This window comes from Bemisia tabaci, chromosome 8, assembly GCF_918797505.1.
Source record: "Bemisia tabaci chromosome 8, PGI_BMITA_v3".
NCBI lineage: Eukaryota > Metazoa > Arthropoda > Insecta > Hemiptera > Aleyrodidae > Bemisia > Bemisia tabaci.
The window spans coordinates 30,465,485-30,491,512 of NC_092800.1; the positions used below are offsets into that span (position 1 = coordinate 30,465,485).

General features: G+C 38.7%; 1 protein-coding gene across 1 annotated transcript; it reads left to right on the plus strand.

The window, feature by feature from the left end:
• Positions 1 to 1,363: 1,363 nt before the first annotated feature.
• LOC109033914 (uncharacterized) lies at positions 1,364 to 21,697 on the plus strand. Its single transcript, XM_019046767.2, has 2 exons — positions 1,364 to 1,879; positions 20,455 to 21,697. The coding sequence occupies exons 1-2, from the start codon at positions 1,781 to 1,783 to the stop codon at positions 21,469 to 21,471; spliced, it is 1,116 nt and encodes a 371-aa protein (XP_018902312.2). The 5' UTR covers positions 1,364 to 1,780; the 3' UTR covers positions 21,472 to 21,697.
• Positions 21,698 to 26,028: the final 4,331 nt, after the last annotated feature.

The window sequence follows — 26,028 nt, forward strand, 5'->3', positions numbered from 1 at the left end:
AGAGAAATTGCTGTTTGAATCTGCTAAAAATTTCACTGAATTTTATCGTGAGCACAAAGAAAATTCAGTGAAATTTTTGGTACAGCTTCGTTGAACAATTTCTCTGTAAAAGAGTAAAATAGCGACGAAAATTTTAGAAAGAAATCCAGAGGAAACGATCGAAACAAATAAACGTGTACCTATTGACATAGATTTGATCGAGAAGTAATAGAAATATTTGTTCGTTTTAATATTCCGGTGGAAGTATGTCAATCCGAAGCAGTCTCGGTCCATTGTCAGTGTAAATTCCACTAAAAAACTTATTTAATGAAGTGGTCAATCATTAAAATTTTTATTTATGGCTAAACATCCAGGCTTCCCCCTAGTGAGCGATACTTATGGGGAGCCTCCGCAATGAGAAAAACATGCCAAGGAACGACAAAGAAATTCGTCCCTTAATCACAGCGCAAACTGTAAGGGGTTTGCTTAAGGAGAATAGCTTTTTCAAGGGGTAACTACAAATTTCACCTTTCACCTGGGTGATTAAAATACAGTAACGTTGCCCTGCTGAAAAAATAACTCCGGCTGTGGAAGCTGTACTTACGGGCTATACAGACATATCATCTGCGTTCCTGGCTCAGAGGCTGAAAGTTCCGGGCGTAGCATCCGGAGCAATCGAAACTACAGCTTCAGCACCCAGAACTTTCGGCTTGTGCGCTCGGAACGGATGGTATGTTTAAATAGTCCATAAATTTTTTTTCAGTGCAGACATTGCCATTAAAAACAAATTTTCAGAGAGACTTGTGCATGTTTCTCTCTCAATTTTTCAGAGAATTTAATTCGTAATTTAATCTAGAGAATCTTGAAAAAATGAAGAACGATCTTAAAAACAATCGTCGCAAATATTTGCATGGTCTATACGCAAACTTTTAGCGATGTTAGGATGTCGATACAACGTTTTTCCTATCACAGCAGAACGTAGCCGCGAAGTCCCCGCTGTCCGCCGCCGCGCCGCCGCGCCTGCTCGGAGACTCGAACGCGCGACCAGAAAAAACAGCGCAACGGCGAGGAACACGGGAGACACGGGCAGGCAGGAGTCGCGGCTCACAACGATTGTGTGGGCCCCGGGCTCGCTCGTACATTTACACGCTTAGCCTAGCGTGTAATTCCGCTCACAATTATCGTTTCGGGTAGTTAGCTCCCCCGGCCCCGGCCGCGGCCCCCAGATTCACGATCAGCTGATCGCACCAATCCCGGCGCGTAACGGACGGGCCTCGGCTCCTGATTGGTCCGTCACGCTCCGTTCGCTCGCGCGCCCACTCCGGGACCCGAGTCCACGGATCTCGCTAATTCCCTCGTCCCGCGTGTCCCATTCATAAAATTCCCGGCGGCCACCCCCGACCCCTAAACGCACTTGTTGCGCCTGCTTGTGATCCCTTCAGTCCCCACGGAATCCCTTCACGCGATCGACCTAATAATTACTTAATCGAATCGGGTTAAACTCTCATCATACGGGTACTGTTAGTTTTTCACGCTTAAGATCGCTTATCAGTTCGTGCGTTCCGTGTTTTCAACATGTGATCTCTATAATGGCATCTCAAAATGCTGGTGAATCGAGGATTTATTTCGGTACTTTTTTGGATAAGTGTTGGTGTGATCTCCGGTGAAAAGTGGATGTGTCGCGTGGATTTGAGAACAACGTGTTGTGATTATGACTTGATTTAAGTCTTGTCGCCGTGTGAGTGTTTTTCGACTGTTGGATCTCCGTCTTTTTGGAAATGTGGTTTACCAGTTGGGATCGATGAAATTCAGCTGGAGTCTCTCTATCGCCTTTAGAATTCCCAGGAGCACCGAGTCTATCGTCAAACTTGTTCTCATCAGTATGGCGGATTTTCAAGAGGTAAGCGTGCTCAATTAATAGTTCTGATGGAATTCAATTGGGGTTATTTGGACAGAGTTCAGCAGATAGGAAACCAAGCAGCATCGGCTATCGCCAAATTCAAGCGGGCAATTTAATTTTTTTACAAGGGAACATTATAGCGGATCCCTTTAAAGATTTTAAGGAATTCGCCTCGTACTATGCAGAAAATTTACTGAAATTTGCCCAAAAATTCGCACAGCCGTTTCCGTAAAACATAAAATTGCCCAATTAAATTTGGCCATAGCATGATGTGGCTTGGTTCCCTTCTGCTTAACGCGGTCCGTTTATGCTAAAAAGAACTAGGTACGAACAACGTATCAAATCTAAAGCTAATATGTGCTTAGAATTTGTATGCTCTGCATACTTTCATTTCAATTTAATTCATTTGCAAATAATGTCTCTTGGTATGAAAATGTCCAGTTAAGGCTCAATTACATGCTATGAAGTTCTGCAGTCTCGTGAATGATTTTAATATTAAGACTGGGCGACTTTTGGATACATTTTTAGGAGATGTTTGGTTTGACCAGAAGATGTTTTGCTCGAAGTCAAGGGTTTAATCTGTATAAGAAATTACATGTAGAACATGTGCATTTTTTAAAACAAAATTATTAAAGGACTTTTTTATAGAAAGAAGCGATTGCTTTGTAGTGTTTCAACGAATAGTTTTATTGTTAGTTCAAAATAAGAGTAAAATTATATGCTGATAATCATGCTCAGAAAGGAAAAATTAGCGATCAAAATAATTCTCAATAAAAGGGAATGGATGGCATCAAGTATCTCTAATTTAAGGTGTAAAACACAAAAAAAACTCGCAAAGTTTGGGCGATGCGAGTGACTAATTTTGATGTAAATGCATCAACCTTCATATACTACTATCCTTTTATTCGTAGGACATCTGAGATCATTTTGGTTGTGTTACATTTTTGTAAGACAAATTCTGGATCTAAAAAATTAATTTCTTTGTGGAGCAAAACCGAACGTTATTTTTCTGGCGGAGCAAAGAAAATTCTAACGCGTACTGGAAAAAAAAAACACATCAGATCTAGAGTCTAGACTCTTGAAAACATTGACAAGAAAAAATACTATTGATTAAATCGGATTTTTGCTTGAATCAAAACAAAATCCGCCTAAATTAAGAGGCTTGGTTCTTGATTTAAACTAGATTCTGATTGAATCATGAGTACTTTTTCTTGTCGATGATTTTATGAGTCTGGACTCTAGATCTAATGTGTTTTTTCCAGTGTATAGAATCGTAAAAAAAATTTGACTTAATCTTGATTTTGTCACGATTCAAAATATCTTGAACTGTTGCAGTATGAGCCGGCTCATCATTCTGAAAATTAAGATGGTCCGTGTAAAATAACACAGATTTATGGAGACGGATGAATTATTTCTAATTTAATAATTTGAATGATATTAGCAAATGTGGAACGAATTCGTTTCATCCTACAGAATTCAATTTACCTTAAATATTTTTATAAAAATACATAATTGAATTTGCTATTAACTCGAACGGTACCTGACTGACCTGCTTTTTTTTCTAAATGAACATAAATAAATATTGAATTATGTTGCTGTAAGGATTTTTCAAAAGCCAATTTTATTTCACTTTAGGGTCTGCACCATATGACCGATAAAGCTACAGAGCTTAGGGAATTCGTGGTATTTATTCGTAAGAAGGAGGATGAAAACATCTTGAAATATTGGGTCTTTTGTAAAAGTAGGCTATGTGCAAATATCATCAGGTTATAATTGCACTTTTATGGAAAGTGTTCAGAATCGGTAAAGTAAGTCCTGAGAGTATTTGGAAATGTGGCAAAATAAAAATTATTTGTTTATCCCGAGGAAATATGAAATTACTTTACTTTAAGTTAAGTTATTGAGACTGTCCCGAAAGTATAAACTTTTTTTAGGAGGCAAATAGGACCAAATATAGAAATGCAGTTTATGTGAAGTAAGTTTCCAGTAATTACTGCACTTGCCCTGTACTGCACCGAGGAAAAGCTATGGCTTATAAACCAATTAGTGGTTCATATGAAGCACCACTAATAGTAGTAATGGCAAAATATAATCGAAGTGGCTATTCGTCGGTACGGTACCGACGGATAAATGGCTATTCGTCGGTACCGTACCGATGAATAAATAGCTATTCGTCGGTACCGTACCGATGAATAAATAGCTATTCGTCGGTACCGTACTTTGATTTTAGTACGTAAATTATATTAAAGATATGATTTCTTAATAATATTTTGGTGGAAGTTAAGAGCTAAAAATTGGGTGAAAGATGGAAAAAAAACCCAACACGAGTTGTAAAGAAATATTCTCCAAATTTAATTTATGTATTTAATACTCTCACATAATACTGAAATGTACTACTCTGTCAAATAAATAATCATATACTACTGAAAAGTACTTCACTGTCAAATGAATCATCATAATACTGAAATGTACTACTCTGTCAAAAGAATCATCAAGAACGCTTCTTTTTTCGGGTGGTGGGGCCTTTAGTTTCATTTGCAGGTGTTTTCTTTCGTTTTCGTTTTTCGGGGGGATTTTCCACAGATTGTCGGTCGGCAACGGTGCGATTAAAGGAACAAAGTTGTCTTGCTGGCAGTTAAGGTCGCCCTCGTGAAATGACTTTACTCTTAAATCTTAGCTTCGTGAAGCTCTCTGCTGACATTTTCGTCAGATGGAGCAGCAACAGAAACCGAAGATTCGCTAGTGGTGGAATAGCTCTCTGCACTATGATCGTTGTTAGTTGGGGCAGCAACAGAAATCGAAGATTCGCTGGTGGTGGAATAGCTCTCTGCACTATGATCGTTGTTAGTTGGGGCAGCGACAGATACTGAAGACTCGCAAGCCGTGGAGCAGCTACCATGAACTGTCAATAGTTGTACATTTGTAGCACTTAGTATCTCCGTGTAATTACAACAGAGCACCATAGATGGCGTTTGCTTGTCCATTCGGACCAAGGCTTGACAACACATTTTTATTTATTAATGTCGCCGATGCGGTACCGACGAATAGCCATTTATTCATCGGTACGGTACCGACGAATAGCCATTTATTCATCGGTACGGTACCGACGAATAGCCATTTATCCGTCGGTACCGTACCGACGAATAGCCTCATCCAAATATAATAATAGCACTAGCACATATACCTTAGTGATGGTATATATATACCTTAGTATGGTTCACAGACCGAGAATCATTAGTTCATTTACAACTATTACTGGTGTTCCACATGAACCACTAATTAGTTTATAAAGCCATAGATTTTTCCTCGTGTGTACTGTAATTTATACTGATTCGACGTCTTTAAAAATTGACTAAGTTATTGAATTCAGGGAATCACTGGTCATTTTGGCCGTGCCAGGTTTTTTTCTTTTTTTTCTGAGGATGAAAAATTATTTAAAAATTAAGACGGTTTATTGAACACATTTAAAGATTCAAAAATTAGACTAGAAAAAAATTGACAAGAATTCAGAATTACTCTTTTTTATCCAACAAATGCTCCCTTTTGATCTTTGATTTCCTCATACTGCAGGAATCTTTTTTGGGGTTCTTCTTTTGTTAAAGTTTTGGAGGATGATTCTACCTCTTGATTACGTCAATTGAATTAAAATGCTTGTCCCATAAGCTCCAGGGCCGGATTTACTTACTTGCCGCCCATGGACCGCCTGTATTTTGCCACCCCCTTCTCATTCGTTTTGAAACATCAGTAAAAACCATCAAGTGAACGTGACGGAGGGGGAGGGGTGCATAAGACGCGTTTACTTGTGTTGGACACACTTTTTGCGAAAGCCCTGTCAACACTACTAGCAAAAATTCATGGGACTTTGCGCGAAAGTTAGGTTTATTAGAAATGAACGAAAAAATTATGAAAGAACAAACATTAATATGGTTTAATAATTTTAACTTCCGCCGCACCGCGCTGACCGAACTGTGTTTTTGCGCAATGCGTGAAGTATTCCTACAGTCTTGCAGGCGCTATGCGGTTCACGCCGACCGCTGCTGAACGCACTGTGTTTGACGCAATGCAGGGAGTATTCATGCAGTCTTGTAGGCGCTAATATGTGTTTCATGCCAACCGCCGCGCCGAGGGCTTCTCCTTTTCATCTCAAGTTCTCGTCATCATTGCTCTCTGCGCCGCGCCATTTCAGGCCAAATTGCGTGTTTGGTTTCTCTCTTAACTCGACTGATTAAAGGTGATGTCTCTTGTATCACCGAAAGACGACAAAATTAGAAATTACTATACTCTCAGGAAATGAGAGTTTCTGTCGCCTTTTCTCGTTTGTAATTTTTTTCTGAATCAGATTTTTTTACATACCTACATTTAAAAAGTGCAAAATTTGCCGCCATGGGCCGCGGCTCATGTGGCCACCCTCCCTTAATCAGCCCTGCTCTCGACAAAGTCACAAGTTCTTGAAACGACCAGAAGTTGCAGGGTAGGAGACCACGGTATAAGACAGGTGCAAAAGACAGCCAGTCCCATGTTTTTTTCATGAACTTTTCGAGGGCTAAGGGCAGCATTGACTGCTCTTATTGTATTCTCTTCGCTTTATTCATCCCCCTTATCCGAAATTTTAAGAATTCCAATTTTTCATCACGTTGTAGTATGTCAGGTATTTGCACACAAAATTTGGCTAAGAAATATTTTTATGTTGCTTTAAATGTACGTCCGAAGTAAATACCACAAATCGAGAGGATGATATGTGATAATCATTTTAGACGTACTTTCGGAGTTATTTAAAAGTACATCATTATTGGTCAAATTGTGTGTACAAATACCGTACAAACCACCTGTGGCGAGGCGTGAATCCTCCATTATTGATATTTTCCCATTTGAAGATATGGTACAGAATCGATCATTGAGGTGTTCGTTGCGAGCACCCTGTTTATCGATCCTTTTCCATAGATTTAAATGGTAGATCAATTGATATATCGCAAAACACGTCACGCCACTGTTATACGCACTACAGCGTAAAAAATGCTGCAAGAAATTAAGCAAGACATTTTCAGAAATTATCGAATCGAGCGATTAACTATCGAATCGTTGTCAAGGGCTGAAGAACTACCTTAATAGGCTCTCTTGTTTGAAAATTGTGATTCATGGAGTATCTTTTTTCTTTGGCACAAGCTCCACCCCTTTTCGGAATTCGCAGTTCTTTGAATCTCCTTTTTTCGCGAAAAAATGTCGAGAAAAAAGTGGGTCAGCGTGAAATAGGTATCCTCTTCATACCTCTTAAGGTCAAAACGGTATTGATCATATTTTATTTATATACTGAGATTGTAATGTCACACTACTGTATTTCGTCTGCTCCTGTTTGCCTCGCAGACTTCTGGGACAGCATTTGTGTTTTTTTATACAATCTTCAACGTCACAATGTAAATCACGTTAATTTTTTTATGAAATTGAGGTGTCTAGAAATTTGTAGAATTTTGCAATTTAGAATGTATGTATATCCCGATTTCTTGGAAAAGCTTATTACGGCAAAAATTTGAAAATGAAAATGTGACTTGATTTGCCCCGTCTTGCAAATGTGAAAGTTTGGAACTGATTGAAACCGTTTGAATGCAGAAATCTACGGAAAAAAATAGTTACAGATAATCGGAGCTAAGCAAACTCCTCATTGAAACACTGAAGCACCTTTGTGAAACATTGACGAATAGAAAACGGAAAATTTATCGCATCATAAATAATGAAAGAAATTCAAATTTCAGTTTCGATGGTTGGTTGCAGTAAGAAAATTATTTTAAGCTTGTCTAAATTGGTCTATGTGGGTGAAATTTGCATTTAGCCCTTCGATGCCAAAAACTTTTTTATACCGAAGTCTCAAGTCCGGCCAAACTGACCTTCATTTAAGATACATAGATTTTCATAGGTTTTAATGTAATATCTCTCGTTTGTTTATTTTCAAATGTTGATTCCTACTTCGTGATAAGTCGTGGGAAAGAGCATAAAATAAGAAACATTTTTGCGCCAATTCAGGTCTCTATCCATTACCGTCTTAAAGATGCGGCCGATTAAACTTCAAAATGATCGAAACAGAGTGTCACGGGACCCTATATTGCAGTGGCGAGGCGTGAATGATCGATTGTCGATTTTTCCCCACTTAAAGCAATGGTAAAAAATCGATTGTTAAGGTGCTACGCTGCGGTCACCCTGTCTATCGATCCTTTTACCACAGGTTTAAATGGCGAATCAATCGAGGATATGCCGCGAACGTGATAAACGGGGTTTTAGCAGCACTGAACACAAATGTGCAGTTAGTTTTGAAAACTGATCAATATTTTGTAAAGTGCCGGGCTGATAATGGCGGGAAACCGTCATTTTTAAGTAAAAACCATCATATGGGAAAGGTTAAATATTTTGCAAAACTAGTTTTTTCTGACGAATGTCCCAAAACACTGGGGAATACCAAGATTATGAAGCAAATCGATTGAAGAATCAGAAAAATACCAGTTTCTCCTCCATTTTAAGGCCACCATCCTGAAAGAAGCTGGGTTATTAAGAAAAGAGCTTTAAATTCGTGTGCAGTCGTTCAGAAAAATTTCCAGATAGTAAGTTTGAAGCAAATTCGTTCATAAATTGCCAAAAAATTGTTTTCGGCCATTTTGAACTTTAATCGGCCGCCAAATTAAAAGGATTTAACAGAAACAAGCTCTGCGCCAATTTTTTTTTTTTTTTTTTTTTTTAAGCTCTTACCAGCGATGTATTATAGAAAGCAGGGAATGTGATTTATTAAAAAAGGGGACAAAACCTGAGGTCCGCTCTTTCCTAGAATATTAAGACAATACTAATCTGCTGTTGTCTAGGAAAACAAATTGCAAACCTGGCTCACTACCCAAAAACTCGTGCCTATATCCTGTGATAACTTACAGACATTGATTAATTTTTTAGAAAGTAAATTGGAGGCGATTATAAAAGCGATTTAAAATATACTTCGTAAGTGGCAACAAATTGAGGAAGGACCTATATTTTAGTAAAAATGGTTCAAGGCGGATATTCGATCGTATGATCCTTCATAAAGATCAACTGAGTTGTGAGAATGAAAAAGATTAACTTTATCTTGAAAATGAGCTTTATTTAGACATTTTTACACCTGATTGTGCCAAAATTAAAATCTTTCTCTTTTAATTAATGTTATCTACTTAGATTGGTACCTAATGAATAAAACAGGCCGCTAACTCAGGGACAAAATTTGTACATATGTTGTTTGACGGATTCTCTTATTAGCTATTTATGCTGATTTCTCGCAATCGAGCAAACGAGAATAAAATAAAAAAAGAATAATAAGGTAGGAGGTTTGTTACAATTGATTCTTAGAAAATCCAAGAGCCAGTCCAAATGCTGGTTTGTGCCTTGAAATTCCCTCTGTTTATTCAGGTGAGCATCTAATTTTTGCTCTAAAAAAATCACAAAAAGACCCAACAAAATCGATAAAATTGAAGTAAGACGTAGTAATTTTTTGAATAATCCAAAATCAAACCCATCACTAATTTTCGAAAGTTTTAATCTTCTCTTAAGATTTGAAAACGACTAAATACGCACAAACGCTCAAAGCAAAATTCAGATTAGGCTATAAAGTGATATGTCTTCTTATAATGGACGGCAGAAAAGGCAAATAATGTTCGAGCTGATTGCAACACCAGTTAACTGGATTGGACATAGTTAATTAGTAGATTACGGTGAAACGGAAATCATGTATAAGTATATCAACGTCTCTTGTCAGAAATGTACCTGTTTTGCCGCCCATTTAAATACACAGATATCAGCTCCTCTTGCAGTCCCTATGATGCCTTCGGTTATTCGCAAATCGAAAGGATAACGCAATGTGTTTCGCAATACATCTAAGTTGCCGGATAAACTTGAAAACGTCTCGTTGACAAAAAATTTCATATAAAATGTGCATTTGTCGTAAACACATGGTGAATAGTCAATCGTCCTTCTCTCTCGATTAAAATTCTAATTATTTTATTATTTTGATGCAAGAAGATGCTTCACAAATGAATAATGGGCATTTTAGGTAAAATGTCATAGCATTTTACGGCTGTTACATACCGATTGGTTAAAATTAAGATGAGCTCATCCAATTTCGGAGTACCAATAATTGGAGTCATCCATTCGGATGAACATATTGGAGTTCATCAATGTTATGTAATATGTTGAAACGCTGAGAATATGGTGTCAAAACACGCACATTGTTTCCAACATTCAAATGTGGCTAGTGGTTTAGATATTTGACAAAATGCATAATCTGAATCTTGGTCTCCGACGGATGAACGTAACGAGATAAACAACATCGTTTTCCAGGATTTTATAATTGAATTTCTTTTAGAATTTTAAAATTTCAATAAATTCGTCCACCTAAAAATATAAAAAATAAAATAAATAGGTAAATAATATTATTGTATACTTCCCCCTTGCTTTTTAATGCAAAAAGCTCAGCTTCATTCTGTTCATTGTGGAGAGAGGTTGACTTTTTTAGCTGGTATGCTCATTTTCCGTCCTTGCGGAGGAATCCCCGGGGCAAAGTGAGTCCAAGGAGTCAAAAAGGCAACTCTAATTGTCCAAATGCAACCTCTATCTTTAAAAAAAAGGTGCAGACCGTAAGAAAAAATGTTTGATATTTTTCACGCACATGCACGGTTTCGGTGCTGTAGCATGTTTTTTTGGTGCCAAATCGAGGTCGAAACTTAAAAGTCATATTTCATCGTAAAATCCTTTGCCATCGGTGAAAAAAAATGGAATGTACCCAAATTTTGGCAAAAATGTTTTTCAACAAGTGGCACCGATTGCCGCCTAGGGCCGTAACATTTCCAACAATCACTTTTTTGAAGCACCCTGGCTACATCTCAGTCGTCTCCCTATCCTTTCGTCTTTCATCATTCTCTGCACCCTCCCCCCCATTTGCCCTCCCCTCCTTTGTCTATACCCTTTTATCTGACGAGAATATGATTTTTGGGGATGCTAATAGTTTGAGGACATGATTCAGGATGGACCAGAGGCAGATTCTTTTGCTTAACATTTAATATACGGAATATAGCGTAGCGTAACGTAACGAACTAGAATCGCGTTATGTGTTCAGTCACGGAAAAAAAGTGTCCGGGGTTATCCCCTAAAATTGTGGTACTATACTACACCAATTTGATGGATGATATGGGCATTTCCTGGTAATTTTGGTAGTGCCGTAACTTAAATTGTGGTAGTACCGCAATATTATGGCTAGTGACCTAATTTATTTGGGTACTACCACAATTAATTGGAAAATGTCCATATCATCCAATAGTTGGGACTTTACATTTTTCTCCCCGTGGAAGAACAGGTAGAAATTGAACCGATTATTTTCCAAATCACGTAAGCGCCGATCTCTATTTTGGTGGCTGAGGGGTTGTTTCTTCTTTGTTTTCTCTGGTATACTCAATTATGTCTGATTTCAAAGTAACCCTCTGAAAGAACATACTTTTTTTTGGAATTTGAAGATTGTCAACAAAGCGAATAAAATGGTTTTTCTTGTTTTTCTCGCATTCGCAATTTTTGCGCTTACGTGATCTGAAAAATAATCGGTTCGATTCCGAGACTTCAGCAATCAGTCCTGCAGTCCATGTTGGCCGAGACCACTGGCGAAGAAGCTCATCACCAGAGGTGGATCCAGCAATTTGGCAACATCGGATTCCCTCTATTTAAACCTATGTTAAATGGACCGAGTTCAACAGAAAGGAACGAAACCACATAAAGTTGAAACTGAGAAAAAGAGGTTTCAAGTTTTATTTCTCCATAAGGCTCGATGTAAAAAATAAATTTTAACCCCTCTTAATCCAGACTAATTTTTTTTCTCGACTTGAATTTTTGGCAGGGGAATTTATACGACTAGTGGAACTCAAAAACATTATTAACTCAATTTTTTCCAAAATGTGGGTTGGTTCCTTTCTGATGAACTCGGTTCAAATAATCGATTCTTGTCGGAGCACCTGGCCGCTCCAAGAATCGATAGGTACACAAAAAAAACACATTGGATCTAGAGTCCAGACTCTTAAAAACATCGACAAGAAAAAATACTCTTGATTCAATCAGATTTAAGCTTAAATCAAGAACCAAGCCTCTTAATTTGAGCGGATTTTCCTTTTGATTTAAGCTTAAATCTGATTGAATCAAGAGTCCTTTTTCTTGTCAATGTTTTTAAGAGTCTGGACTCTACATCCAATGTGTTTTTTTTTTCCAGTGTACATTTCCATAGGTTCAAAAGGAGAAAAACAATGTTGCCAATTTGCAGGATCCGCCAATGCTCATCACTTTCTCTTCCCTCTCCGCAAATTAATGGCCTCTAATCACATTCGCAAAAGCTTAAAATTAAAGCTCGCCCACGCGTTTTGTTTGGTTAGCGACCCGGGATTAGATGCTCTTTGGCGGCTCGGGGAGCCCAGACGGGGTCTAGCCGGCTGACTCACGAGATCGGGTGACATTAAATCATGGCGAGCCGCATTTGATGCCGTGCATTATCATAAATCAAGGAAGAGCTGCCTTTGTTTCTTCGCGGGATCATTGTTATAATGATCCGGGATTTTCACGAGGAGGCTGGCGCTGGAGGCGGAGTGGACATGGACAACCGCACTCTCTTGCCAACCGGGCCGCACGAAAGCTCCGCAGAAATATGATCGAGGAGTGCAGTGCGCTGCCGGCCTAAGGTAAAACGGCGTATGGGCCTTCGAAAGTTGCCGAGTAGGTCTGTTGCACGCAGGATGTATACCTTGATTTTACAAGGCAACTAAAGGTGCACTATTAAAATTTCGTGATTGAAACAAGCGCGACGGTTAGAGCTTTATTCGATCTGCAGGCTGATTATTGAAATTAATAGACATAGCAATAGACAAAGAAGACCTAACCTAGCTCGAGGTAAAACGGCGTATGGGCTGTCGAAAGTTTCCGAGTGGGTCTGCTATACCATAGGATACATCGATTGTGAAACTTCCAAACCACGTGTCTCGGTTTTGAACATTGCAGACCTCTTGCGATATTTGTTCTTCACAATAGAAAATCACTCAACATCAAATTTTAAAACTTTCAGTTACTTCCCTCTTTAGGGAAACGATTCTTCGTAATCTTGAAGAAATTATTTTAATTTGTTCTTCTTCAAAAAATAAAATAGGTATTAGCGGACATGTTTAAACATCGTTAACAAGATACGTGGTTTGGGAGTTTCGCCGTTCACAGGAAATATACCTTAATTTAACAAGGCAACTAAAGGTGGCTGATGAAAGTTCGTAATTGAAACAAGCGTTACGGTTAGAGTTGTATTCGATATCTTCGGTCTAATTATTGAAATTGATAGACATAGAAACAGACAAAGAAGACTGTAGAAAAATTGAGCAACAAACCTATTGATTGAAGCTGGTATAGTTCTGAGAGTATGTCTGTTGCACACAGGATGTATACCTCGATTTAACAAGGCAACTAAAGTTGACTATTAGAAATTCGTGATTGAAGCAAGCGCGACGGTTAGAGTTTTCACGAAAAAGAAAATGATATTACTGATTTAACAATTTTGTTGTTAAAAAAAGTGTCCGACGTGTTTCAAGGTAGATTTTACAATAAAAAATGCCAATTTAACCACCCTCGTGATTAAATTAGCTTTCCACTATTGTAAAATGTATTTGAAACATTTTGGACGTATTTCTTAACAATTTAATTGTTAGATCAGCAACCCATTTTTTTCCGAATTATTTGATCTGCGGGCTGATTATTGAAATTAATACACATTGCAGTAGACGAAGAAGACTGTGGATAATAAAGCAATCCTATTGGTATAAGCGGGTGGTTTCAATAGACAAGCGAGGTAAGTGACAGACTAAATAACTGCAACCGACCACGTACCCTATAATTACTTCATTATTTCCCCTCAGTCTACCAACACCACCCGTTTCAACCAAAATCATCGTTTTATTTTCCTTTTGTCTTCTTTGTTCTTCGCTTTATCTATCAATTTCAAGAATCAGCCCGCTGATCAGGATTTTTTCGTCCTTTGGTGCTGTAGCTTGACAAGATCAACTCTGTCACCTGCATACTTGCGAGCATACTTCCCATCTAACTATTTAACTCGTTGTAACTTCGTCGATTGAAGACTTTGAGCCTCCGACTGCAGCAACTAAAAATTTTGGTTATTCCTGCTGAGATAACAAAAAATGTTGATTGTCATTCTCAATTTTCAACTTGATTTTTGTGCGACCTGGCTGAGATAACTGTATATCTTAGTGCATTAGACCCACATTTACTTTCAAAAAGGTCCAAATCTTCAGAAAAACCCGTAAAAATGTTTCTCCCAATTTCTAATGGAATTTTTTGGTAATGTAATAGCTAAATCATTCGAAAATCTGAAGGAAAAATATTTATGACTCCAATCAAAACTAATATTTTATCGAGGAAAAATTGGCAACATTTGAATGTCGATACGGCGTCTCTTCCTTACCAAGGCAGTACGAGAAAGAGACAGCATGTCGACAATGAAACTCCCAAACCATGTATCTCGTTTGCGATGTTTAAAAATCTCCGCTCCTGTTTTATTTTATGAAAGGAGAAAAATCACTATCGTTCCTTCAAGTTTTCTTCGAATTTGCTGCGCATCGAGAAGAAAAATGAAGGAACTTTTCAAGAAATGACGTTGATTAGTTGGACGTATTTCTGCTAAACGGAGCTAGAGACAGGTAGGAAAGAAGGGGTATGCTCGTTAGTCGAGGGCCGTAAAAATGAATGGAAATCATAAAGCGCCAGTGACGTCAGCGGCACTTTATAATTTCCCCACATTGTCCCGAAATACGTCCTGCGGGCTGATCATTGAAATTGATAGACAAAATGATAGACAAAGAAGACACAGGGAGTATAGAGCGATCCATTGGTTGAATTGAGTGGTTCCTATAGCCTATGGCAGAAAATGATGGACTAACTATAAGGTCTCTCGTGGGTTTCCGTTAGTTATCTATTACTTACCTCCCTTGTCCATTGCAACCACTCGCTGCCACCAATATGGTCCCTCTATGATCTCTTTTGTTTTCTATGTCCATTGTTTTCTATCAATTTCCATAATCGGTCCGCAGTTTTCCGAATGAAAAATGAGGCATGACAAGAAGTCTGCAACGTCGCAAACGGAGATACGTGGTTTCACAGTGGTACACTTTGGTTATCGATACGAAGACGAAGATAGTGAATGAGGTAGACGCTGTGTCCTAGAGAAGATGACTCCCCCCTCCCCTGCTCCTATTGCCCATGGGTGGGGGAGGGGGGCAGCGAAAGGCACGGAAAGAGGACAATATGTATGAAAAAAAAGCTGGGAAGGTTTTTATTAAAATAAAAATCCGCGGAGGAGGGAGAGGAGAAGAGTGAAAAAGTCCCTGGGCGCGAGGTAGTCGAGGGTGTGTGGGAGTGTGTGAGCGCTACACTGCCGTGCTGAGGAAGAACACCGTATGAACATCGGAGGGTTGCCAAATTTCCTTCAATTAAATGTTTATTTTTGAGGAGAGTTATGAATATTTTCCCTCGACATTTTCACATACTATAGATTAAATTGGACGTATTTACTGAATGGAACTATGTGCAAGTGGAAAGATGGTGTGTGCTCTTTAGTTGAGGGCCATAAGAATGAATGGGAATTTTAAAACGCCAGTGACGTCTGCGGCGAAGAAGCCGCCGTCGCCGAGCGTTAACTCATGATCCCTGTCCACAAGGCTCTTGTCACATGTCCACGGCTCACGACTTAGCACTCAGTCCCTTTTGATTTAATGTCAAATCCCGCTTTTCCATTTTCTCAAAAGGAACTACATCCACTTTTACATTGTCTCTTATCCAGCTCACCAGGAACACATCCCACCTCTCCACTTCCACATAGTTCCATTTAGCATAAATACGTCCATTTGGACCGCGTTTAACAGAAAGGAACCAAGCCACATCAGCTATTGCCAAATTTAACTGGGCAATTTAATGTTTTACGAGAGACCGTTTGTGTGGATTCCTCTATAAATTTTAAGGGATTTGCCTCGTACTATGGAGAAATTTCACTAAAATTTGCACGAAAATCCGCACAACCGTTTTCATGTAAAAAATTAAATTGTCCAATTAAATTTGGCAATAGCTGATGTGGCTTGGTTCCTTTCTGTTTAACGCGGTCCAATTGTGATTGAAATTCTGTAAAAAATTGGTAGAAAAATATCCCCAAGTTTTCCAGGAATTTCGTATTTTATCGAAGGAAATTTGGCAGCGCCTGAGGGTTCATACGGCGTTTTTCCTTAGGACGGGAGTCCACCCCCGTAACTTTCAAGTGGGGCCGCGTGGCGTGTAACATCGAAAATGCATCCTGGAAAACGACATAGTTTATCGCCGCGATCTGCGGGGCTCCGCGACGAGCGTATCGGGCCCCCGCCATCATCGAAATCCGATTTCGTCATCGCCCGATCCGCCGACCCGTGTCGCCCGTTAATGACAAAAACCTGCGACTCCATTGCCGGCTCGCCCGGTGCCGTTGTGCAACGGGGATCGGCCCTCCAGCCAGAGTTTCGGCTTTTACGAGAAGAAGAGGTTACACAGTTAAAAGTTTTTGGAGTAAAATGAACCACTAGACAAAGTACGGAGTTAAGGGGAGCCAGACACCCTATTCCTTGACCAATTTAACCCACGTTCTCAGGATCTACTGAACAAAAATACTTCTCTTTTTTGTTTTGAACTTTGAACCCTCCTGAACATTTAAACGAGCTTTTTTTAAAATTTAAAAATTGAAATTTTGGTGAATTTTTGAATTTTTTTGTTAGAAATCAAAGAATTTGGACATTGAAATCAAATTAAAAAAAATCCAGCTCGAAATTTTGAAAAGCTCGTGTTAAAATATGCAGGAGAGTGCAAGGATTAGAACAAAACAAGTTTTTGAAAATCGGTTCTGTAGATCCTGAGTAAAAGGTACATGAGTGCTGAAAATGTAGTTTTCGGGAAATGAGGAATTAAAAAAAATCAGCCAAATAGTTTAGTGTATTAGTAGTGTATTTAGTAAACCTTCCTCACTAAAACAGCGCGTAACTTCAAACTACTCATCAGATCAAGTAAAACTTGGTCTGAAATTAAACGTGAGGAGTAGGAGATTAAGATTAGCCAAAAATAAAAAAAAAAACATTTTTTTTTCAATTTTCAAGTGTCTGGCTCCCCTTAAGAATTCTGATACCTGTTCCTTAACCAAACCCACTTCTAGAATGCAATTTGCACGACAAAAATTACTGAATTCAACTCTTTGCCGAGATATTTCATGTTCCTTGACACGTGAATTCAAACCTCCCGCTCATGGAAACTCAACGGTCTACGTGAGTCAAAGCGCACACTGAACGTTACCGTGGCAGTCTCCGCGGTGTGAAAATATGGCAACCTCAATCTTGACGCTTTGGCTCAGCTACAGCAAATTGTTCACACTTTGAATAATAAAAGGTGGGAAAGGAACAATGCTCGATTGAAGTAGCCCGCCGAATCCGTTGTAAGGCGCGATTTGACTCACGTAGAGTATTGCGTTTCTTACGACCGGGCAACTGTATCCCGTAACTAATGTAAATAAAAACCTTAATATCTTAGGAGTTAATTTTAGTAATTTTAGATGTTAGAATTGTGCTCTACGTGAAATTCTGGTTGAGGAACATGTATCAGAATGCTTAGATTCGTACTTTAGTGGTCCATTCTGTGCCGGAGTCTATATAGTTCCCGAAAACCCCGAGTGATATGAATGCGGAGCAGAATCTATCCTCACGGTTTCAGGACATTTCGTCAACGATTTTTTGCCCGCGCAACTGTTTTGTCCAGTGGTTTACGTCCACGCGTAAAATAGGCAACAGTGACTTGGTCCAGCTTTATATTTTAGTCCGTATATAAAATTATATTGACAGTATTTAAATGAGAAAATTGAGAGATACGAGGTATTTTTATGGTAACTCATTTTTTACTCAATTTTTTAAATATACCTTATATGTACCTTTTTTTAATATAAATATTACATCATTTTAACAACATTTACGTTTTTAAAACGTGGAAAATATTTTTTAAACCTTTTCCAAACGATTGCATTAATATTAAGCTCGATGTGCCGTAGTTGTGTTGAGAGAAACTATGCAAGAAGGGAAAAAACCAAGAAGTACGCAATCTTCGGTTTTAACCCATTTATACATCGATCTTTTAAAGTAAAATACGTCCACTTTTGAGCGTTATAGTTGCGCGTGCACCACGCTGCAGCACAGTATAAGCACTAAATATAAAAGAAAAAAATTAAAGTTCTTTGGGGACCATTAAATTTGACACGGAACCACATTAATATTTACAAAACACACATTATATTTTCCTTTAATACATTTTTTTTCTTCCTCATCAATTTAAATGAGAATAATCCATGCAGAGTGTGCAAACATTTCAAAATCATTAGTTGGAAAACGCTGACTCCGCGAGTTTAAATATTAGAGCCTAACACAGAGCGGAGCGACGTGCTGCCAGCGCGAAAAACGCATTGGCGCCTACAAACCTAAGGGGATACTTCACGCATTGCGCAATGCTTGAAGTATCCCCTTAGGTTTGTAGGCGCCAATGCGTTTTTCGCGCTGGCCGACCGCCCGCCGCGCCGCAGCGTGCCACAACAATTCAAGCAACTATTTCACAGCAGAGTATCATACGAAATTGAAGGTGCTCCAACATATTGAACAACCAAAATCGTCGTGAGCGATTGTCGTTTGTATTTACAAATGGACCGATTAACTTTAGGTCTCAATGGACCACTAGACAAGGTACGAATTTCAGCATTCTGATACATGTTTCCTAATGAAAATTTCACGTAGAACACGACACGCACAACGAAAATTACCGAAATTAACTCCTTTCGAAGATATTCAATGATTCTTGATGCGTGAATTGAAACCACCCGCTCATGAAAACTCAATGCTCTATGTGATTCACATCGCGCGCTAAACGTTATCATAAACGTCTCAGCGATATAAAAATCTGGCAACCTCAGTCTTGACGCTTTGGCTCAGCTATAGCAAATTGCTCATAGTTTGAACAACACATGGTGGGAAATGAACATTGCTCGATTGAGAAGCTTGCTGAAACCATTGTAGTGCACGATTTGACTCACGTAGAGCTTTGAGTTTCTTGTGAGCGGCCAGTTCAAATTCCTCGTAACTGATGTGAAATAAAAACGTTAATATCTTCGCTAAGAGTTGGTTTCAGTAACTTTTGTTGCGCGAATCGTGTTCTACGTGAAATTTTGGTTCAGAAACATGTATTAGAATGCTAAAATTCGTACCCTGTCTAGTGGTCCATTGGTAGGTGGACCAAAAATCCCCTGCCGAAAAACGCGTGGACGAAAACTACTAGAACAAACAGGTAAGCGGACAAAAAATCGTTGACAAAATGTCCTATAGCCATCGTCACGAAATGACTTACACTTTTACGGAGCGGAATCTACTCTTTTTGCGGAGAGTCATACGTTTTTATGGGGCTGATTTTACTTTGCACTCATATCACTAAAATGTTTTGGGCACCATATAGATTCCGGCACTGAATTTCATTCCTCGATTTTTGATAGTCTAGTTACAAGTGCGGAGGTATCGTATCATAATGGTTATAACTAAGATATTAAAAACAATCAAATTCACCGAAAATTCAAGCTATCCCTGCCATGATAGCTAAGTAGCCATATATAGCTCTCAGGTTCTCGAAACCGAGTTTACTTCAAAATTCGTCTGATCTAATTTTAAATCTAATCACTGATGCAGCCAAAACAACAAAATTGGTTCTCTCTGTATAAAAACTGGACATAGCCTCGCTTTTCTGACAGAAAGCTGTATCTTAATTGGACGCATTTATGCTTAAAAGGAACTAAGTGCATAAGGAATGCGTGTGACGTAGTTCCTTTTAGCATAAATACGTCCAATTGGACTGTATTCAGCAGAAAGCAACCAAGCCACATCAGCTACCCACCACCAAATTCAATTGGCTAATTTAATGTTTTACATGAAAACGGCGTGCGGATTTGTGTGCCAATTTCAGTGAATTTTCTGCAATATACGAAGCAAATGTCCTTACATTTTCAAAGGAATCTGCACAAACGTTTATGGCGTCATTTCCGTAACCCTGAGAAATAAAATATATTTATCGAAAGAAAAAAAATATTTCTAGAGAAAAAAAATATATGTAGAAATTATTTTTCACCTGTAGAAATATTCCTGCTACTTCGAATTTTTTTTTTTTTTTTTTTTTGCTTTGGAGAAGTATTTTTTGAGTAACACTGTTCAGTAAAACTCAGTGTTACTGAGTAACACTGAGTAACACTGATGAAACGAACATAGCCGACATACTTGACGCTCTGATGATGGCCAAAAGCCAATAAGCTTCAGCTTTATAAACACAATATTTTAAATACAATAAAGTGAACATAAAACCTTGACTCCTTACTCAAAGTAGCATACTTTAACGGAGTTTAACGTGCAAAAGGGCCTATATGCGTATCGACAGATTGATCCATAAGGACAATATTTCTGTTCCAGGTATGGCAGGACATCGAGACGGTCATCCTGGGCAGCCCCCAGACCTTCCCGCACCTGGAGATGGACTCCAGCCCGGGGACGCCGGACCTCCACCCGAACCTGGGGACCTCCATCTCGGGCTGCGACCCCCTCTGCGGCAACCCGGACCTCGACCGAGTCCCACCCCACGGACAGACCCCGTCCGGGTACTACATCGACATCGGCGTCCACGCAAGTTCCTACCGACCCAAGCCCTGCTCCGGCCCCAACGAGCAGCTCACCCAACTCACCCCTCACGTCTTCTACTCCCTCCCCAACTCCGCCACCACCTCCGAAGACTGCTGCAAGCCGGACTTCTACGGAGACTCGAACGCGCGGATAAAAACGGAACCAGAAGCCTCCACTTCGCACTTCCAACATCATTACTACCCGCCTTACAACTACGGGCAAGGATCCTACGCGCCTGGCGGCGCGTCATCTAGGTGCTTGGTATCCCTTGGTCAGATCTCCCCGCCGACCACCCCGGAAGTCATGCGCGGCTACCATCATCAGCAACCCTCTGAGTACTGTCCACCCCCCGAGCACCATCACCACTTCATGATCATAACACCGCCCTCGTCGCCAGACGGTGGGGAGGGCCCCGGCTACCATCCACCCCCACACTATCCACTGGCCTTCAACCCGCGGGCCCCTGGACCCGGTGGGGGGCCCTTCAAGGCCGGACCAGGCCCAAAGTCCCGCCGGAGGCAGAACTGGAGTAGGAGGAAGATCATCGTCCATACGTGCTCGCACTCCGGCTGCGGGAAGACCTACACCAAGTCGTCGCATTTAAAAGCGCATTTACGCACGCACACGGGCGAAAAGCCGTATCAGTGTGGGTGGAAGGGATGCGGGTGGAAGTTCGCGCGCTCCGACGAGCTGACCCGCCATTACCGGAAGCACACCGGGGACAGGCCCTTCCAGTGTCGCCTCTGCGAGAGGGCCTTCTCCAGGTCGGATCATCTGTCCCTCCATATGAAGAGGCATATTACCATGTGACCTTTGTGTGTGGGAGGTGGGGAAGCGAGTGTCAACTGGTCCTGTTCATAGGGGAAATACATAGATGCAGTGGAAAAAAAACCACATTGGATCTAGAGTCCAGACTCTTGAAAACATTGACAAGAAAAAATACTCTTGATTCAATCGGATTTTTGCTTGAATCAAAACGAAATCCGCTTAAATTAAGAGGCTTGGTTCTTGATTTAAGCTAGATTCTGATTGAATCAAGAGTACTTTTTCTTTTCGATGTTTTTAAGAGTCTGGAATCTAGATCCAATGTGTTTTTTTCCAGTGTGGTGCCTAGTTAGGGATTTGTGCCCATAAGCGACACTTTACACGGGAAAAGTGGTTTTGTGTCTGTGGAGCTAGATCAGATGGCATCACCTAGATTTTGGATAGGTGCAGTCTTGCCTAGTTCTGCGAGGAATAGGGTGATACCTACCTAAAATCTAGGTGATACTATTTGACATATCTCCTCAGGCATGAGTGGCAAGCCGTGTTTCCATGTAGTAAAAAAGATAGGAATTAGCACGAAAAAAATTCATGAAAAATATTGAAACTGTTATCTTTAGCAAATTTAAAAAGGTTTTGATGGAGTTTTGCACCGTTTTTGGTCATGTTGGACTGGAAATTTGGTTCAATTTGACGTTTCTTGGATCCTTTCCCTGAACATTGGGACTTACTTGATGAATAATATCACCTGCAAAGCTTAACACATCGTCACCTCTTGTATTAACTCTATAGGTCTTGCCATCAATGAGAACAGAATAGACCATTGAAGTAGGTTATAATTTGAACACTACAATTATTATGTTGATGCGAAGAGACTTGAGGAGCACGTTTCTTTGTTCACAATGTTGATATCTGTAAGTTATTTTAAGGGAAAACATGCAACGCCATTGCAGAAAAATGTGCTCGGTAAGATTATTTTCCAGGAGATATAGGTGAAAAGTCCATTGATCTAAACTTAATGCGTCAATAATGCCATGTCACAGAAAATGAGTTAGAATTTGGCAGAAGGATATAATTCCTAAACCCAGTATTTTCCTCATATTTTTTTTTTCGAAATTATGAAAATTTATCATTTTAAAAAGAACTCTTAAATGGTAGGATTTGTGAACAATTAAGTTCTCAAAAAACTATCTTTATGCAACTGTATTTTAACGAAGAAAAATAGCGCATAGTGCATTAATTCTTAACCTGTTTCGAGTGGTTCATTTGATAGTTATTTTTGAGAATAAAGTGGCAAAGGAAAAAAAGACAATCCAAATTCTGACCATCTTGCATTTACAATATATGTATGATTCTAAAGTACATGAAAATTACCCTTTAAGGACCGTAGAAACCAGTACGGCATTAAGTAAAGTTAATTTTATACTCATATTTTCTGCAGTGGTCAATCCATCATTTCATAAATCATTGAGGCAACCGACTTCTCAACTGCAAACTGCCTCGCGGCCACCAATGGGATTTTATAATGAAGGCATTGTATGTATGGTCATTTGCCCGTTTTGTCGAGTATTTTGTGGCACCTTGAGGCGGCTGTCTAATTCCATTAAGGTTGTTACCTATTGAATACTCCAAGGAGTGAGGATATTTGAATTGTTTTCAGAATATATTGTCATGAAGGGCACACGAATTAAATTACCTTGGATGTGTGACAAGACCAGCCTGAAGACAGAAGCGCATCCGGAATGGCCGTTAGAATGAAGAGGTGTGATGGTACTAGAATCATAGGATACGTCCTGTCAAGTTGTAGATCGGCGTGTCATTTCACGGTACACAGATAATGTGTCAAAGCATTGTTCTCGCTGCTGAATGACCATGTACCGTCCTTTAATTGTTTGTTGTTGTATGTAGCATGTCTCTTTTCGGATTCACAGCATGTAAAATGATACTGTCACTGAAAAAATGACCTCTCATAGTTTTAGAATATTTCATTCCCTCCCTCTCTTATCATAAGATAAAATATTCAAGATTCAAAATAAAAACATCTATCATAAAAAAGTTACTTGTATCGTGAGAATAACCCTGAACGTCAAAGTAGAACTCCATTGAAAGTTTTTATTCAGATGGACGATTTTTAATTGGTTATTTCTTCAAAACCTGCTGACATGTAAGGATTTTAAATCAACTTTCAATGATCAACCACGCTTTTTCGAAAATAATTGTACAGGCAAACTTTACAATTTCACGAGTCACTTCTTGAATTCAACATGTTTGACTTCTGTGTCATTTATTATTACATTCTGATTCCTTGAAATATTTTATTATTAGACTGAATTCACAAAGATTTTCAATTTTTCTCCTCCGATAACACTATCGGAATGTGACGCCTTAAAAATTTAAAGTGTTTTTGACAGGCGAAATTGTAAATTTCAATGTGGAAGTTTAAAAATCATTCTTATAATTTGATTATTTGTCTAAATGTCAACGCCAATGTTACAAGAAGCAACCATATGATGCAACATTTTAATGTTGTCTCTGTTTTTACTACAAGCTGTTCAGCGTTTTCCAAAAAAAACAGTTAGCTTGATCATTTGAATTTTAGATTTAACTAAAGCTTTTACTTGGATTCAAAACGATTTAAAATTAAGCAGGAAAAACATTTCAACATAGGGTGCATGATAGAATTATCAGTTCTAGACTAATGAGAACTTTTAAATTTAAGATTTCCTCGAGAGATCAGATTGGAAATTCCTGTTAATATTTACAGAACCATGACCTCTTTTAATAAAATAGTCATTTTAATGATGTGACTAAAGAAAAAATCTTGTAAGTGTATCCTTTTCATCAAAACATTCATTGATGTTTTATGTACATGTATAGTAGAGAGCATTTTTGGATAGTTCTTAAATTTTAGATTATTTGGAAACAAAATATTAGAAACCAGCCAAATCAAATTTTTCAGTGTGACAAAATTTGTTCACATCAAAATAGCGCATGAATAAGTTCCTACAACAGATAACTTGAGAGTAAATATTTAGGGGAAACAAAAAAAAATCTGCAATTTTTTTATGAATTTCTTTTAGTTACGTATGTTTCCTGAAATGTTTTCAGCATACTGAAAAAAGTTGTCTACAAACTTGAAGGTCTTCATGAAAAGTTGTTCATAAAAGTAAAAAATTTACAAAGTGAATAATACACAACATCAGAGGTGAGATTTAATTAAACAAAATAAATTTCTATCATCTAGGTGACTTCTGGAAATGTAATGTCTTTGAATAAGTTGCTCTTAATCTATGGTATAGAAGAATAAGTCAAACGAATACAGATCCTTTGAAGTCTTTCTAGTCACTGAGATGGTTTACTGACATTAATATGGAGTTATACTATGACTCCACTGGTGGACGTAAACGACCTCAAATGTAACAACGTCCTAAAAATCAAACTATTATGACCAAAGCAAGAAATTTTTATTTTACCAAAATACTGTAAATAAAATATACGTGTACAGTTCTTTTTTAGATTATATGATGATTTTGCAATTATTATCCTCTGTATTTTTCTTTTCTGTGATGAATCAAAGTTCTTAAAATCGTATTTTTTTAAAACTAGAGAATAACTTTCTCTGAAAAATTGAATTTCGCGAAAAAATTGTTGCGAATGGAAAAGAACCTGACGTCATTTTCGATTTCAGCAGCAAAATTCAAATATGAGCAGACCCACTAGACACCCCAAAAAATTGTTTCTTCCTATCTTGGAACGCAAAGTAATCAGCAGGACGATATTCAATCTTTATCGAATGACCTCGATCGATTAATTCCTATCTTAGCAGTGCCACTCTGATTGATACCACTTTACGATAAATCAATTACGATAGTCGATAATGATTCAAAAATTTTGTAGGTTTACTCTGCATTGTTTAGCTGGATGAATTTTGCTGAAAAAGAGAGCAAGAGCTAAAAATTACCCTCTTCTCCTAAACCTAACTAGGTTAATAAGTTTGCCAAACCAGTTGCCCGAAATTTTGTTCATCGGTCATCGTTAGCGCATCTGAGCATCGAATTCCAAATTTATATAACTTTTACAAGGAGGAAAGGTATCAGTGTCCAAAATACAATGTCGTGGTCAAAAGCGCACCCCCTCCCCTCCGCTCCGACCGGTAAATTTTCCCTAGAAACGTCATTTCTCATGATTTTCAATGATTTTAAGTTCTGAACTCGCTTTTTCCCCTGAGAATTTTCTCAACGTAGTGCCCTCTCCTCGTTGAAAAATGTCTGAATATACGCCACTGCTAAAATGTGTACATTACATTGTCCCCGGGTAAGAATCACCTGTTCTTATCAAAATTGTTAGTTCATCATTTCCAAGGCGAAGGAACATAACTCCATTCCAAGGTTGCAAAGTTGACAGGGTTGACTCAAGTAATTCAATTTTTTACAAAAAGGTACTTGTGAAAATTTCTTCCAAAGTTTTTCTGATTTTCACATGAGTTCTAAGGGAAATTCACTGAACTTTCCAGTCAGAAATGCCTAGAATTCTCCTTGTCAAAATTCAGTTTGCGAAGGGAAATTTGACAACATTGAAATATAGTTACATTCTTTCGTGAGAGTA